Source organism: Helicoverpa armigera, chromosome 24, assembly GCF_030705265.1.
Source record: "Helicoverpa armigera isolate CAAS_96S chromosome 24, ASM3070526v1, whole genome shotgun sequence".
Lineage (NCBI taxonomy): Eukaryota > Metazoa > Arthropoda > Insecta > Lepidoptera > Noctuidae > Helicoverpa > Helicoverpa armigera.
The window spans coordinates 6,082,334-6,099,316 of record NC_087143.1 but is presented as its reverse complement, the minus strand read 5'-3'; the positions used below and the strand labels follow the sequence as shown (position 1 = coordinate 6,099,316).

At 34.0% G+C, this 16,983-nt stretch overlaps 1 protein-coding gene across 1 annotated transcript; it reads left to right on the top strand.

The window, feature by feature from the left end:
* Window positions 1-1,493: 1,493 nt before the first annotated feature.
* On the top strand, window positions 1,494-7,485 carry LOC110382762 (UDP-glycosyltransferase UGT5). Its single transcript, XM_021343446.3, has 4 exons — window positions 1,494-2,360; window positions 4,652-4,874; window positions 6,145-6,364; window positions 6,793-7,485. Exons 1-4 carry the CDS (start codon window positions 1,533-1,535, stop codon window positions 7,079-7,081), a joined length of 1,560 nt encoding a protein of 519 aa, XP_021199121.3. The 5' UTR covers window positions 1,494-1,532; the 3' UTR covers window positions 7,082-7,485.
* The last annotated feature ends 9,498 nt before the right edge of the window (window positions 7,486-16,983 follow it).

Sequence of the window (16,983 nt, the reverse complement as noted above, 5' to 3'; positions counted from 1 at the left end):
TCGTTTCCCGAGTATCAACTCGGAAGAAATCTTAACAGTTTGAAGTAGCGCAAACTACAGTGACATCTCTCGGAAAATTAGGTAACTAACTTGTAATAAGTAGATGGGTTATGTACGGTAGACCGCACATCAGTGGTAACTGTCTGCACCTTAAGTCAAAAGTAATAAGTACGATTTTCCTATAAAACTGTTACCACTGACCTGAAGATGACTGTACGTTGGGTTTTTGGTGGTAATTTTAGATTGCGTGAACCGATTAAAAGTTAGAGGGACACATTTTTTCAACTTTCACAGTGGTTATTTTAGAAAATAAAAATATTTATTAAAAAATATATATTTTAGTAAAAAAGTATTTAGTAAACCTTTTTTTAATACCTTTCTAACGATATATCACACTTTAAGGTTGTAATGAAAAAAAAAAACACTAACCGCTTTACATCTTTACGGGTTTCCTGACAATTATTTTTTTACACTTTTTAATTTTGCACATTGTCAGCGTGATTGGTATACACATTCGTATCAAATTTCAGCTTTCTAGTGCTAATGGTCACTGAGGTTAAACGCAGACTGACGGACGGACAGACACTATAAGAAAAAATATTCAAACTGAGAACCTCTTCGTTTGGGAAGTCGGTTAAAAATGATAAAAATACCCCACACTGCGCTCATCAACACACGTCAATGATATGAAGAATTTTCACCATGTGGTGAAATATTCTATCAATTGACCTTTGGACGGCAATTAATCTGCTCAAAGTCCAAAAACATATTGAAACTTGTTTTGGTTTATTTTTATAAAAGCTTACGTCAGTGCCTTGATTTTTTACTGCATTCCTTTGGAACTAAACTTCGGGCTTCTGGATAATAAGCAGATCGCCCCGAAACATGCAAATGTTTTTTTTTTCAAATTGGTAAAGTAATTCCCAAGATTAGCTCAGTCACACAAAGACACACATATTTAATAACTTGAACAGGCATGAAAATAAAAGTTTTACTGCAAGGTAGTATTTTGTAATACAAAATAAAGTATATCCTAATACTTTAACACACATTTAAGTAACACAAATACATTTAAAAAAACGTCACCACTGACAAAATGAATGTTTTAATTAATTTTATTACCTAACACCACATTCTGTACATACATTTATTAATGGTAAATTTTATTATTCTTAAACAAACACTCTTGACGCTTTAATTAATTAAAATGTAATTTCCCAAATAATTAAAAATAAATAATTGATTAATCAAGGAAATAACAACAAAGTGCTCCCAACTACGTAAGTACAGACACACTATTAAATAAAAATGCGCATAAAATCAAATAACAATCATCTAAGAAAAGAAAGCAACGACCATTATCCTTAAACACAATCTAACAAGTAGTTAAACTATGTATTAAACCGACGAAAATAACACGCACCAATCACGTTACTCTATGACAAAATATTGACCAGACTTATCTCGACTGGTTTTCATAAATATAAAGCCCGATCATCAGTTAACAACATTAGTTCACTGACGGCCTCGCCATGGCTACACTTAACTACCTATCGCTGTGTCTAACACTACACTTAATATTCTACACTGACGCAGCAAGAATTTTAGCTGTGTATCCAGTTCCTTCTATAAGCCATCAAGTTACATTCAGACCAATTACATTGGAGCTGGTAAAACGTGGTCATGAAGTGGTCGTGGTAACTGCAGACCCGATGTTCAAAAAAGGAGAAGCACCTCAAAATTTGACAGAAATAGATGTTCACGATATATCGTACAATATTTGGGAAGCTTTTATGAACTCAGAAAGGGGTAAAAAGGAAGATTTGATATCTCAAATGAGAGTTGGCGTTGAAGTTCTGGTGGAACTTTTTGATAAACAAATGCAGGTTGAAGAGGTCAAGGAATTGAGAAAAGGGAAGCAGCATTTTGATCTTCTACTGACAGAAGCAGTAGTGAAAGAAGCTTTAGCTTTCTCCCACATTTACAAAGTCCCAGTGATTCAAGTGAGTTCCTTTGGAGCGATGTTTGAAAACTACAAGGTTCTTGGAGCTCCGGTACATCCATTTTTGTATCCTGAATCCATGGCTATGAGAATCTACAATCTGACGATGTATGAGAAGCTAAATGAGTTATATGTGAAATATACAGTGGAATATTTATTTGCGAGCATAGAAGAAAGACAGAATGTTTTGATGAAGAAGTATTTCGGAGATGACCTTCCCTCAATGCAGGAGTTGCAGAATAACGTTGATATGCTGTTTTTGAATGTGAATCCGATTTGGGAAGGAAGCCGGCCTGTGCCTCCTAGTGTAATACATTTGGGAGGATTACCTCAGAAACCCAACAAGGAACTGCCTAAGGTAAGCTTTATTGTTAATACACTTGCGTTCATTTGATACGGGTCACCAAAAAAAAATTTAAAACTAGAATGATAACGGATTCCTTTTGGTTGACATTTAAAAAATAAGTAACAAGAAATAATTATTGACATTAACATTCATTCAAGAGTAATAGTTAATATATATTGTAATATTGTAACAAAACGTAAAACACAAATAGAGAACGAAAACAAATAGACAATGGTCAATATAAACACACAATTTAGTACCCAATAATGTTGTGTATTTGTGTAATCCGTATTTACGACTCAATGGCTTTGAGTATTATAGTGTGTTTGAACTAAGCTTTATAGTAAATACAATATTATATGATAATAATGCCATAATTTTGACATTGGGACTTTGTCTGATTAGGGTCAATTAATTCATTATCATCATAATTATCATCAGCTGATTGTCGTCCACTGTTAATAGTAGGCCTAATAAATGGCAACTATCCGGTCATGGGCAGCCATTCACCTTTTAACAACCCTTTGCTTTCTTTTAAAAACTCACCAAAAATATTTGCACCTAAGTGTAAATTGATATTATCACAATTCTCTCTGCAGTTAGGGTATTATGCTTGTTGTCTAGTAGAGGTTCAATGACCTTTTAGATCTTCAATATTACATACATGCACAATACAAGGAATAATTGGTTTCACATCAAATAACTCATTCCTAGAAAACGGTATTAGAATTCTAACATAAATAGAATAATTTTGTTTTATCTGTTTTCCTCAAGAGGTCTGACTCGTTCGACTATTATTTGTATTACGGCTATATAAAGCCTTCCTATTTATTTTTTGCAAAATGAGAATCACACTAACATTATAAACGTGTATGTTTGGGTTTATAAATCGATGTCCAGATGGATACATATTCTACATACAAATACAGCGAAACCGAATTTAAATGAACAAGTCATATGCCTAAAACAATAGAATAAAGACAGATTTTTATCCAATGCGGGAAGTAGTCTCCTCGGAACAGAGGCAAGACCACGAAAAACGGCTTATTCATAATATCAGTAAATAAGTTAAAGAATTAGTAAGGATCTACTAAGTAGCTACCTACTCTTTTTTGTCGCAAGTTTTTAGTAAAAATAATGTAAATTAATTAGGAAATGAGTTTGAAATCTAATGAGGAAAAAATGCAGTAAAAAAAGAACAAAGAACAACTTGTCGCCGCTATCAATTTTCCGCTCGATAAAACATCAATTGAATGATGACACCAAACATAAACAAATCGTAATGATAAAGACACTTCAAATTATAGCAATGTTAATTCAACAACTATGTTATTATCTTATCTTAATGAGCCTTTCAAAAAATGCGAACTCATCATGATTGTTGAAACAATCATTGATTACGACCATGGAGGAAGAAAAATAGTGGAGATGCCATACGGAAGGTAGGTCAGGCGTCGTCTTCTAGGTCAAGCGACAAACAATAGGCATAACTAGTTATTAGATAGAACTAACGAGGCGTCCGGTTCCTGGTCAAATCACGACCAATCCGTCAAGGATCGGTCTTGGTTGGTTGGTGATTTTATTTTGAAAATAATAGGCGGGTTTCATGTCCATCGTTCACCGAACAGTCGCATTTTTGCGCGCTACTTTCTTAGCAGATATTTATTGCGTTATGACATCTCCATAAGTAAATTTTGTTCTCCATGATTACGACAAAGTTGTCTCTGATATAAATGGCGTTGATATCTTATGAGTTCAACTAACTGATAAAAATATAAGCAAAGCACGGTTTAAAGTACTGTCTTACGCGTGACATATTACTGGTTTGTAGATTACGTTAGAGATAAAAAGAATCTAGACGCGTGCTTGTAAGTTTGCGTAATTTAAGATAAAGAGGATTAAACATGATTACATGATTTGGAAGGTCGTCTTTGTAGATCTAATGGATATCATTATATCAGTGAACTAAGAATGTATACATAGACACAGCTTCTAGTTTCTATTTGCATCTAATTTATACTTAAATATTTTCCATACTACCAAACTTCTGTCATCTATCTCAACCCAGTTATCTATTATATTGACTTTCAGACCACCAATCTTCTGACCACCCGTAATGCTTTCCAAAGATGATCAAATCATAACTGGATTTCATCCCTGGAATATGCCTTCAACAATCTCGTCATGACTAAGATATTCGTCCATCCACGGACCAACCGGCCAAATCTTGATTATTTCTACACAACTTCAAGTGTAGGCTTATTTGCTTGATATTATCTTATTATTCTGTTTCATCTTTCCAGGATCTAAAATCATATTTAGACTCATCCAAACACGGCGTGATCTACATCAGTTTTGGCACCAACGTCAAACCCAGTCTCTTACCTGCAGAGAAGATTCAGATCCTCGTCAGCGCCTTCTCTAAAATGCCATACGATGTCCTATGGAAATGGGACAAAGATGTTCTGCCCGGCAAGTCTGACAACATCAGAATATCAAAATGGCTGCCCCAGTCTGACTTATTGAGTAAGTTTTTTGTAACCTAGTTTTTACTGTTGAAGTCATTAGACTCGTAGATCATAATTATTGTATCTTCTTAAGTTTCTAAAAGATATCCTGTCAGTATTATAAGCGCTAAAGTGTTCCTCTATATTTGTTCCTCTTTCTTGCAAAAACAATCGAACAGATTTTGATAAAACTTGGCAGTAATATCACTTGTTTGTCAGACTATAAGCACTGTATAGATTACTTTTTATCCGGTTGTGGGAAAATGCGGATGAAGCTAGTAATTCGTAATTTAGTATCATAGTTATCTTTGCAACAAGTTTTCTTTAACTGACTCCAGTATTCGACATACAACATTGCAGATAACATTGTATCTCGTCGTTAGATACTCCTCAAATGAAATAATTTTCCATATAATTACGATCACTATGTAGTAGTAATTTAAATGACGTACTTTGTAGTACGCAATTTATTTATTTGTACAAAGGACAATAGAATACGAACTTTGTACCAACTAATTTATCAATCACAATAATTGTTAGCGTGACAATCACCTATTATATGACATTGAATTCTCACATATATGTACATGTGTCTATTAATATCAAAGACCACAGTCGTATTTACATGCATTTAAAACATGGTTAAACAAAGTTGATCTAAAACCAGTTTCTAAACCATGACAAGCAATAAATGTTGCCAATTCATTCTTCCAGTTATTTGAAATTAACCGTCAATCTTAAACAGCAAAGTCATCATTAATGACATTTTAATAAGTCCAACAAATAGACTCGACCTTGAACATCTGTGAACATTGATCTTAGAAATAGTAAATAAAAACAATGATTTAGGAGTATCATTCGTAAGCAGCGTGGTTCACGGAGTAACCTTGATTTTGGAGACCGAGACACGAGTAGGCAACGTAACACCAGTTATGTACATAGTTTTATCATAGGTCCGTTTATTTGCGAGAATTGAGGAAACTAATATGAAGACTATGAGGAAAATAATAAAGATATGGTAATTGGACAAATATTTTCAAAAAGCAAAAATGGCCAACCAGCTATTACCAAGCTGTTTCTAGGAGTTTAAATACTAGATTAATGTACGATTATACATAAACTGTAAGGTACATTATCTATGAATAGCTACAATTAACAATATCAGTTGACCGAAATTTCTCAATCACTGATTAGTTGTGACCTGAAAAACTATTAGACTAATCAACTAGATCATTGCCAGAGAAACAAAGGCGACACAATATAAATTAATGATAATCTTTTCTTTGCAGAGCACCCTAAGCTTAAATTGTTCGTAACACAAGGAGGTCTACAATCAACAGATGAAGCTATAACGGCAGGAGTACCTCTAGTCGGAGTACCAATGTTAGGAGATCAATGGTACAATACAGAAAAGTACGAACATCATGGAATCGGAGTTAAACTAGAATTGGGAACACTTACTGAAGAATTATTTGCTAATGCCGTCAATAAGGTCATTGAAGATGAAAGGTAAATTATAATTGAAATATTTTATCTAGTTCTAACGATTAGATATTAGTTTTGTAAAGAAATGATCCCGTCTGGAGGTCGTGTAGTTTGTACAGACATCCTTGATAATTTTATTGATAAAACGTTACAAAGAGTTATCCATAATACTTTCTGATTTATCTAGAGTTTTCCTAGAATTACCTGCCTGAATTAAACTAAATTCCAAATAGCATTTTATAGTTTTCTGTGTCAATGCTTTTTAATGTATCAAGTTTACCAAATTCTGAAGAGAGCTTAGGTCATTGTTAGTTTATAACACCATAGTCCTCTCTATTCTTTTATTAAGGACCTCCAAGAATTATGAATTTAACTATTATCTCTGTCACCTTCTTCTTATACTTCACTAAAATCACGCATGTTTCTATTATCTTCTCTTATTTTGTTTCCAGCTACCGCAAAAATATCAACAAGCTCAGAGAACTGATGAATGATCAGCCAATGAAACCTTTAGAACGTGGCATCTGGTGGATCGAACACGTTCTTCGTCACAAAGGTGCCAAGCATTTACGATCACCAGCCGCCAACATATCGTGGTCAGAATATTTAGAACTAGAATTAGTCTTTACTGTCTTAGCTGTAGCACTTTCTGCATTATTAATCTTAGCTTTTGCACTATATTCTTTATACAAGTTTGTTTCAAACAACTTCATTATTAAAGCTAAACTTAAAAGTACTTAAAGTTTTAGGTTTATTAGTTGAATTTTGGTTTTTGCTGTGTTCGGGAGAGATTTTGGTGCAATTGTAGGAATATTTGCTCTTTCGCTGTGTTGCGTGGTTTCAATTACAGCTAGAACAAATATGTCGATTTGTGATGTAGTGTTAATTCCTGTTGCGAATGTTTGTGTGTGAAGTATTTTGTGTATATGAGTGTGCGTGTGTGTTATGCCATTACAATACGTGAGATATTCTTTGTTTTTCAATAAGGTTTTAATCAACCTCAATGTTGATGGAACAATGTTAGAAAATTACGTAATTTTGTATACTTTTTTACCAATGTGATCTAGGTTAAGTATTTTAGTATTTGTGTGATATTAAACAAAATATTGTTAACTTGTAATAAATGAATTTAATTCTACAAATAATTTTATTCACTGCCTTATTACTCTCATAAGTGAAAAGTACAACTTCATTATTGTGATGTGGTGATGTGTGCAAATCCTATATCCAAATTATCATCTAGGACCATTACAATAGGTTCTTTTTAATCACGTGATTACCAGTCAAAATTGCTATCAATTTAAGAACAATTTAACAAGCAAGGTTAAGTAGATAATTAATATAATGACTTCCACTACTTTATGAGACAGATACGAAACAATGAGTATTCAAATAAATAAACAAAGTCATCTTATGTTTATCGGGAAGAGTAGCATATTGTCTTTATCAAGTGTTGAGATAAAGTATGGTCATGATATGGAAACGTGAGTTGAGGTATACAATTTATGCCCAGTGGTTTTATCTGCTTCTGCTATGTATGGCTGCCATTTTCCGAAATGCCTGTATTTTCTAAATGAGACGACGAGAACGCCCGCACAATGCAAACTATTTTTGATCGATAGGGCTCATAAGTCAGTATACGTAGAGATGTACAGTAGTGCGCACATTACAATGATTAAATATTCGGCCATATACGGTTTCACTATTAAGTGAACCTTTAAAAACCGGTCGATAGTGGTCTCCAGTATGTTACAGCCTTTTTTTCCACTGCTGGGCACACGCCTCCTCTCACACGGAGAAGGATTGAGCATTAATCACCACGCTTGCTCAATGCGGGTTGGTGATTTCAGACTTTGTAGTCCAGGTTTCCTCAAGATGTTTTCCTTCACCTTTTTTTATCAGTCATTGGTGTCTAAGATTACTTAGAAAGTACATACAAACTTAGAAAAGTTGCATTGGTACTTGCCTGACCTGGAATCGAACCCAAACCCTCATACTCGAGAGGTTGGTTCTTTACCCACTAGGTCACCAAGACGAGTCTCCAGTGTGGACGAGTTCTTATCCTATTTCCATACTATGTTGTATCACAATACGATAAGTCTTTTTTACATAGAGACAAACCGACATAAACACGGGATCTACAGTAATCTACAGTAAGTGCCCATAATAATTATCTAGACTCACGTTTAAAACACGTGTTTTAAGGCGAGGAAGTGGTCAACAATAATTCCATAACCGGCACGCGCATCTAAGGCGCCAAAAGGGGTCGGAGCGTCTGAGCGGGGCGAGGATAACAATACGCGCGCTAGCTTATAACTAAAAGTCGTAAGCGACAAAATGGTTTTGTAATTTTAATATTTAGAAATGATAATTTAATAAAAATTCCTACTACCATTTTAAAGAGTATGTATATACTCAACTACTAAAAAAGTTAAGAGGCTTAAATCGGTCCCGTTTGCCCATAATATGTGAATCTCTTTTTAAAAAGAGGTATGTTTGATATATTTTTCTCTGTTATAAAAGTTACCTAATCATGTTTCTACAACTAACAAAATAAGGCTTATATCATGAACTTTCAGGTAACCAAGTTGTATTTTGATCCGTTTTGTATTTACTGAGAAAAATTGACATCCTTGGCGCCAAAAATTCCAATTCGTCCTCTTAAAATGGATCTGACGTAGTATGAATATCAAAGTAATATACTCTAGGTACTTATATCAATCAAATAGAATGAGCCGTCACTATACCCTACTACATGCAATTATAAGTAATAAGTAGGAAAATAGCTGTATTTATAAATAATGTATAGCATTTTGTATTATTATGCCAACAATGTTGTGTCTTGTTGTAGATAATAAATATTTAAGTATAGATTTGAATCACAAAAGGCATTCGTACAAAAGTGGGTAAAGAAGCAACCTTTCAAGTATGAGTGTTTGGGTTTGACTCTAGTTTGGGCAAGTACCAATGCAACTTTTCTAAGTTTGTATGTACTTTCTAAGTACCTACATATATCTTGTCATTGAATATCTTTGCGAGTCGGGTCGGGTAGTCAGAAGCCAGTAAGTCTGACAACCAGTCTTACCAAAGGGTTGCCCGGGTAACTGGGTTGAGGAGGTCAGATACGCAGTCGCTCCTTGTAAAATACTGGTACTCAGCTACATCCAGTTAGACTGGAAGCCGACTCCAACATAGTTATGCAAAAGGATAGGCGGATGATATGCCATTAATGTATCTTGTTGTAAATGAAAATATAATAAAGTATAGACTTGAATAACAATGGAAGTTCGTGACTAGTTTTGTTCATGATTTACTCTCGATATTATATTTCAATTTTGTATAGAATGGAGGCTGTTTGAAAATTGAGGTAATGGGAACATACTACCTATTGCTGCATTGTTTCGAACGAACATTATTTTTTTTCGTTTTTATTTTTCGAATGGAAAAATATCATTTCCATCTTTGTGTTGGTTTTAAAATATGTAATATTTTGTTTCCGTTACTTTTTATAAAGTAAGGAATTTAAAATGTTATTTTTTGCTAAACTAATGTATCCATGTTCATTTGATATAATTATTGCTTATCAAAAAGCTATATTGTAGGTATTAGTTTGTAAAAAAAGTATTTTATCGAAAGTATATACATACCTACTACGGGACGCAAGTAACTCGAGACCTACTACAACAACTTTTCCTAAATTTTTTCTAGATTTTTAACGTTAAAAATAAAACAGGTTTTACTTTTCCAACTGCTAAAGTTCTCACGTAGAGTTCCCGTTTGACTGGTGAACTCGTTCCTAATTTATTGGACAATTTGATTTATATACGGTTTAATAGTTTTACGGTTACATTGAACTGGCGCTCTTTTACGAATTCTAGGGAATTTCTCGTGTTGGATTTTTTTAGGAGATTTTGTGACATGGTTAGAAAGTAGTTCTTAGTTTTTTTAGAGTTTTAGGTTACAAGTTTAGGTACCTACTGAGATGGCTATTTAAAGATTGCTTATGAAACTCCTGACGAAAGTGAAATAATTTTGTGTTAAAAATACCTTCTTCATATAATGAAAGCAAACTTCAGTAGGTCTTTTGAACTTTTTGAACAGTTTGATCAAAGGTAAAAATATAGACTTGAACTTGGAAAAATCCATAGAATTAAATTTATCGGGATCCATATCTTTTTGAACATGACTATACTGAGGAAAATAGCAAGTATTGGAAAAAATATTTTGTAAAAGGCAATCCATTATTTTCAGGCCCTTGGCCTTGTCACAATTCTATTAATATAATCTCTATCGTTTTATAGATAGTACTTCATACATACTTGATGATATACTTGAATGAGTATATAAGTGGTTCAAGAAATCACGTAGAAAGGCAGGTATCTTGTTGTCATGGTACCGATACTTAGCTTTTTCATGTTTTGAACCTATATTTCCAAAAGAACAATGAAACAATGCGATGAAAAAACACCAACCGTCAACAGACTGTATCCTTTCTTCAAAAGTCGGTCTATATAAGACTAGAAGTTCCCTGCGGTTTTCTCTGCTATTTCAGGAACAACTTTCCATACTCGAGTAAAAATAGCTTATTTGATAGAAGACAGATTAATCATCGTCCATTTTTGCGTTGATAAGTGATAGACATTAATACATGTAACCAAAACATGTTATAATTTGGATTTGATTTCATTTTTATTTATGTAAAATCTTATTTATGTACCTACCTACATTCTTTGCAAATATATTTTTATTTCTATCCAAATATATATTCAGCCACTTTATTAAGATAGAAGGAAAAAACAAATGTTTAAAGTCTTACGCCTATTTGTGTCTCGTACAAGGCAATATGACATCCAAGTTTGCAAAGGAAATAATTGTTATCACGAGGAAGAGAAAAGAGGTATATTGTTCCGGAAACAAGAAACGATCGACACAAAGATATAAACAAAAGTTTCTTATCTCAAAGTCATATATCATGCTATGGAAATTATTAGAAACACCTTTACTGTTAGGAATATCACACACTGTCAGGTACGCTCAAACGTGCGCAACAAGACAGGTGTAATTATGTGCATGAATGACTAGACTATTGACCTTAGATATAAGGGAAGCCAAGGGGGTAAATATGACTATAAACACTGGTGCGTATGTATGTTTGAACGTAAGTAGTATAGTGACCACTTATATACCAATGATTCTGTCTGTCTGCCTGTGGTAGTTTGTGGTTTCCACTTAATATCTCATCATCTACATCACCTGCCTAGTGCCTAGCCTTTTAACAATTATGTTACGGTACGGCTTTTCCGAATGCTGCTAATTACCAAAGTTTTAAAAGGATCGTCTTTTACAATTAACAACCACCAGTGATGTTTAAGTAGGTAGGTATATATGCTAATTTAATCGAAGCTTTATGACAATCAAATAGATCACTGCATATAGAGGTAGGTTATTGTGAATCTATTACGTAGCCTCAAGTATACCATGCAACCGAAACAACGATGTGTGGTCCGCCTATATTGCTGATATCATATCTTGAAGTTTATGACATAACGCAACTTTTGGCAACGATTTATTATTATAGGTACTTTATCTGTACGAGTATGTAGGCCCCAACAAGTTTTTTATTGCTTAAATTTTTACACGTGTCTTTGCCTACCTTTCAGTCTAGAATTCTTAAGTAGGTATTTAGGTCTTTCGTTTTTTGTTGGTCATAAGTAGAATTAGTTTTTACACCCAGTTACTTAGTGTCGAAAAATGTTGCGTACCTAAGTATTTTTAAGTTACTAAAAAACAGGCTTAGATTTTAAGTACTGAGTGAAGGGTTAAATCATGATAGATTTAAAGATTAAGATGGAGACTAATCCTCTTAAGATCTTTTAAAAGTGCTAAGAGCTTAAGGTTGATTAAACCTTTGAAGAGTTTAATTTTGTTAAAATGTGAATATATAAACAATAGGTACACGAAAAATTATTGATTAAACCTACAAAAAGCTGTTGTTACTGATGTTATGCTTTCAGGTTTCAAAATGGCTAAATACATATATATTTTTTTTCATATACATAGCGGTCAGTGGTCATTAAAGTATATAAAATGCTGAAGGCAGGATCCATTTATTTCCTTTAATAAGACTTAAGTCAGATATTATTAAGTTAACCTCAAGTGCAATGACGCAGTTAACGCAGCATAGGATATGAGTTAAAGTAACTTGAAACAGGTAGTAGTGATTAAATGTACCTATAAAAAAATTGTCACAGAAATTAATTTAAACACATGCTCTAAGATGAAATAGATACGAAAGGAAACTAACAAAATCATTACAATAACACTTCAAAATTTCAGATATCTCAAACGTACGACATAATTATATAACATGATACATACAGCTTTATAAACTTCATTCATAAAATGTTCACGAACACACATTTTGCCGCCATATTTGAATAAATGAAGAGTCACTTCTTTACCGTTGTTTGTCGTTCCGTTTTACAAACAAACCTACTGAACGGGATTCTGTTTTGTTTGGCAAAAGCAGAATTAACTGAGTTCTAACTTATTCGTTTGTAGCAATGGCAATGAAATTACGGACTTGATTTTATCAATATGTAGGTAACTGATTTGTACAATTTGTCGGAATATGAATAGGTCTGTAGATAGGGATCTTATCTCAGTAAAATTAAGGTTCTTCAGAGAATTAGGACTAGATTACAGAAAATGAAGCAGTCCCTTTAGGTAAATGAATTTTAAAAAATCGTGTAGATAAGTAGATCTTTAGGTTACATACTATAACTCAAACCGTACCTTTGTATAAAAGAAGTATGGATATCATATGATTTTTTTCTTCATGACAGTAAATAATCCTCCTTAAAACACAGCACAAACAAACAATTAAAAAAGTTCCGCAACAAACTTTTAAGCCTCACAAACAAAGCCGACGCGATCTAGACCAAAATAAAAGTTCTTTTACAAGAAACTGCTGTAAATATCGTCGGCTCACTTTAAAATGTCGCTGCTAGCGTTATATCCTGAAAAATATTATGAAAAATATCATGGCGCATTACACAAAGTGCAGTGGTGCCATGAAATCTTTGTTATATAACCCGATGTGGAAATACTATGAAAAATAATGTGTACTTTTACAAATTTTATGGGACTGCGGCTTAGATGAGATGGTGGTTGGATTTTTAGACAAAGGATAGTGAATTCTAAGCTTAGAGTTGCAATGTATGGAAAATATTTGACGGTGGCGACGACCTAGTGAGATTAAGTAATTCTTAAGCAACATAAGTAGTTTAATTTGGTCATGTTTTTTTTTGCCTTTAAATACTTAGATATCATCGTTTGGGGATACACAATATTGATGTTATATATGGCTTGATGATCTACCTAAGAATTATAATTTGTATGTTAAAAATGTCATGTACACTTCAAAAGGTCTTGACGAAGACTATTGTACTGCAAAAATATTTTGTTCATCTCAAGCTACATGAGTTCCTGCAAAAATTCTACTCAAGAAAGACGACAATTTTTTTCAAGGACACAACAATTTATTTATGCAGACGCTCGACGCCGCCCAATAAACACGGATAGACTTACAAATTCCTAGGCTCAACACAAATCCTCATCATTACGTTCTCCCCAAATTTTTCTTTCATCACAAAAAGAATTAGTATTCAACTCATCAGCGAAAATTTTGTTTACTTTAACAAAATCCAATCAAGTTCATAATTATGTTGTGCAAACAGGGCTATAAGGGGAATTTCTTTTCGAAAATTTTCGCTGGGATTATCTTTGAGCATGGTCCTTAGGGGGACATTACTATTCTGTTAAAGTTGGTAACTTCATTAGCAGGGTCATCAGGGTTCGCCTTCAGTAGAAACCACGGAGTAAGGAGCGATGAGCAGAGATGCCGTAATGCAGGTAGGTCAGGCGCAATCTTTTAGGTATGGTAAGCATGACCAAAACAGTTACAAGTGAACTTACGAGTGGTTCGGGTTCTTGGAGACATCTGTCAATGATTTTTGATATTACAAAAAAATGGGCGGATCCAAAGAAGGAGTATAAGGGCGGAGACAGTAACGTTCCTCGTCCCCCGAACACCCGCATTTTGGCGCGCTACTTTCTTAGGAGATTTTCCGTTATGGCATCTCCGCTAGTTTTGTTCTCCATGTCTGAAACGGTTACAGTAGACCTCATTAGTATAACAAGTTGCATTATGTTGTGTTGGATGTGAATGGTCGAAGTTTGGAAGAGTTCAGATTAGGCTGTAAGTTTTTGGAAAGTTCGCGGGAATTGCCTCCTTGGAGGTGAGTTAGGGAGACCCTTTTGGGTAACGGAACAAATGATGGTGGTGCGCTTGTGACGCAGTGCTGTTTTTAGAATTTTATTTCGGTTTTGTGAAAAATTCTTTGGTGGTGGTTTTCAAAACACAGAGAAGGACTATGTATGTTTAAGATAAGTTCTATATACCATCATCATCTATATGTTTGTTATAGGTTCACAAAGGATGCGGTTTTTGTTAGATTGAAGGGGGTCTTTCAGCTGTGGATTTTATTTTATCAAAATAGCCTCAGCGGTTTTAAAGTATTTATTTGCTTCGAAAACGCAGATAAACAAATAACAATAATAACCTAATCTGAAATTGATACAATGGGTCTATGGATGGATCAACTCAACATGTCTAATGATAAATCGAAGTCTTTAAAGAAGAAACATCAAACGTTCGTTAAAATTAACATTAGGATAACAAGAGAATTTCTCACGGGAAGCGGTTTCCACTCACTATACTGGATCTACAGTTTGACAGCTTTTAACGTTTTAATTTTTAAATAAAGTCTTGTGAGTAAAAAGAGGCTTAAAAGTATCTTCTTATTCATGCTAAGCAACCTTTGAAACTCAAAAAAACTCTTTGTAGCCCAACTCTCTTCAAAAAACATCCCAAAAAATTCTAAGCACACAAGCATTTCATTGAAACTCCAAAGAGATAAGAACAAAAACATTTGTAGGTCCATATTACAGTAAAGTGCAGTAAAAAGGATCGCAAAATTTTGCACGCTCTAAAATTTTCCCGTATTTGTCGAAAACATCAGAAACCCTTTACTATTACGAGGCTTAACCTGAAAATTCTAGGCTTTTACGCTTCCAAATGAGTGCTCGAAACGGCTCAGAACACTCGCCTCTTTAATATCTTAATTACTGTAAAATGTACTCTCTTTTACTTTAAGTGTGGTCCAAGTTTAAAATATTAATAAGCATGGTGAATAATTTTAAAAGCGCCACATCATTTCAAAGAGATCTGGCTGAAAATAATGTTTGGATGAAAACTTGTGTGGTGACGTCGGACACTCATACAGTACAGAAGAAGCAATCTTCAAAGTTTGCTATAAAATTGCCAGGCTTGGTATTCTTCAATTATTAATTGATTCTTCAATTGCATCGATGTGCATTTTTTAAAAAAATATATATTTAATACAGGTACATTATGTAGGTACTATAGATTACCAGACTTTTTGCGAACATACGTGGTGCCGAGCCAACAAGCTGAAGCCCCTTTGACATAAGTTTACTGGAATGAAGATTATCGATACAAATTGTTTATTAAGTATATAAATATGCTCTAAACAGCTCTCATATAAAGTCAGTATAAAATATTATACCCGCTTATAACATAACCCACACCCTTGTTTGTGTGTTTATAATTTTTAAGCCAGCTTTGCACTTTCTAACGACTTCTGTGCCACATATTTTCACGTTAATGCCGTGCGTACCTAGTCAAATCATTGCTTGAATTAGAGCTTAACATGGCTGAAAGGTGTGCCTAATGAATCATTTGCTTTTAGCGCTTTTTATTTAAAAATATTTTATGCGGAATGTAATTAAAATTTTGAATTTTAATTTTATGGTTAAGTATGAAAGCATATGGACTGAGAATATAGATGGAAAGCCTGAAAGATATGTCGGCAATATGACGAGTGACAGTAAGAAATACGAACGGAAGACATATTGCTAAGACCCCAAATAAAATTGGGAACAGGACAGAGAGAAGAAGGTTAAGTAATGGACGACCCGACAGGCTCCCAGCTAGATGGACGCACGATTTGGCCAAGATCACCGAGAAGCAGTGGATGCGGGTTGTTGAAGATCAAGCAAAGTGGCAAACCTTGAGGGAGGCCTCTGTCTAATAGTGGACGTCTTTCCTTAACCACGAATGGAGGTTTATTTTGGTCATTGTGATTATTTTTCTTTCAGCGTATTGACACAATAATGAGCATATAGTGAGAGAATAAATACCCAGGTAGTTTTCATTCAATAGATAAGAAGGTAATCAAGATAGGTGTCCCTAATACGGATACATATTAAGACCCTTCCGCACCTCGGAAGGCGCATTTCCTAGTAGTTGAGTAATTGAGGTCAGACGACAGACGGTCTTATACAAATGTATGTATTATAGTCGACCACATGTAATTAGTCTGGAAGATGAAATGTTGTTGGATATTGTAAGCTGGTATTTAAAGTTTATATGACGTTAACATTTCTTCTTGTTTGTATGTACATTCTAAGTATATCTTAGACACCATTGACTGTGTTTCGGATGTCATGTTAAACTGTAGGTCCCGGCTGTCATTGAACATCCTTGGCAGTCGTTACGG

What these genes read in the sequence shown, in the direction of transcription:
- LOC110382762 (XM_021343446.3), top strand. Translation starts at nt 1,533, where the DNA reads ATGGCTACACTTAACTACCTATCGCTGTGTCTAACACTACACTTAATA. An exon ending in CCAACAAGGAACTGCCTAAG is followed by an intron (nt 2,361 to 4,651) that starts GTAAGCTTTATT and finishes TCATCTTTCCAG; the next exon opens with GATCTAAAATCATATTTAGA. An exon ending in GCCCCAGTCTGACTTATTGA is followed by an intron (nt 4,875 to 6,144) that starts GTAAGTTTTTTG and finishes TTTTCTTTGCAG; the next exon opens with AGCACCCTAAGCTTAAATTG.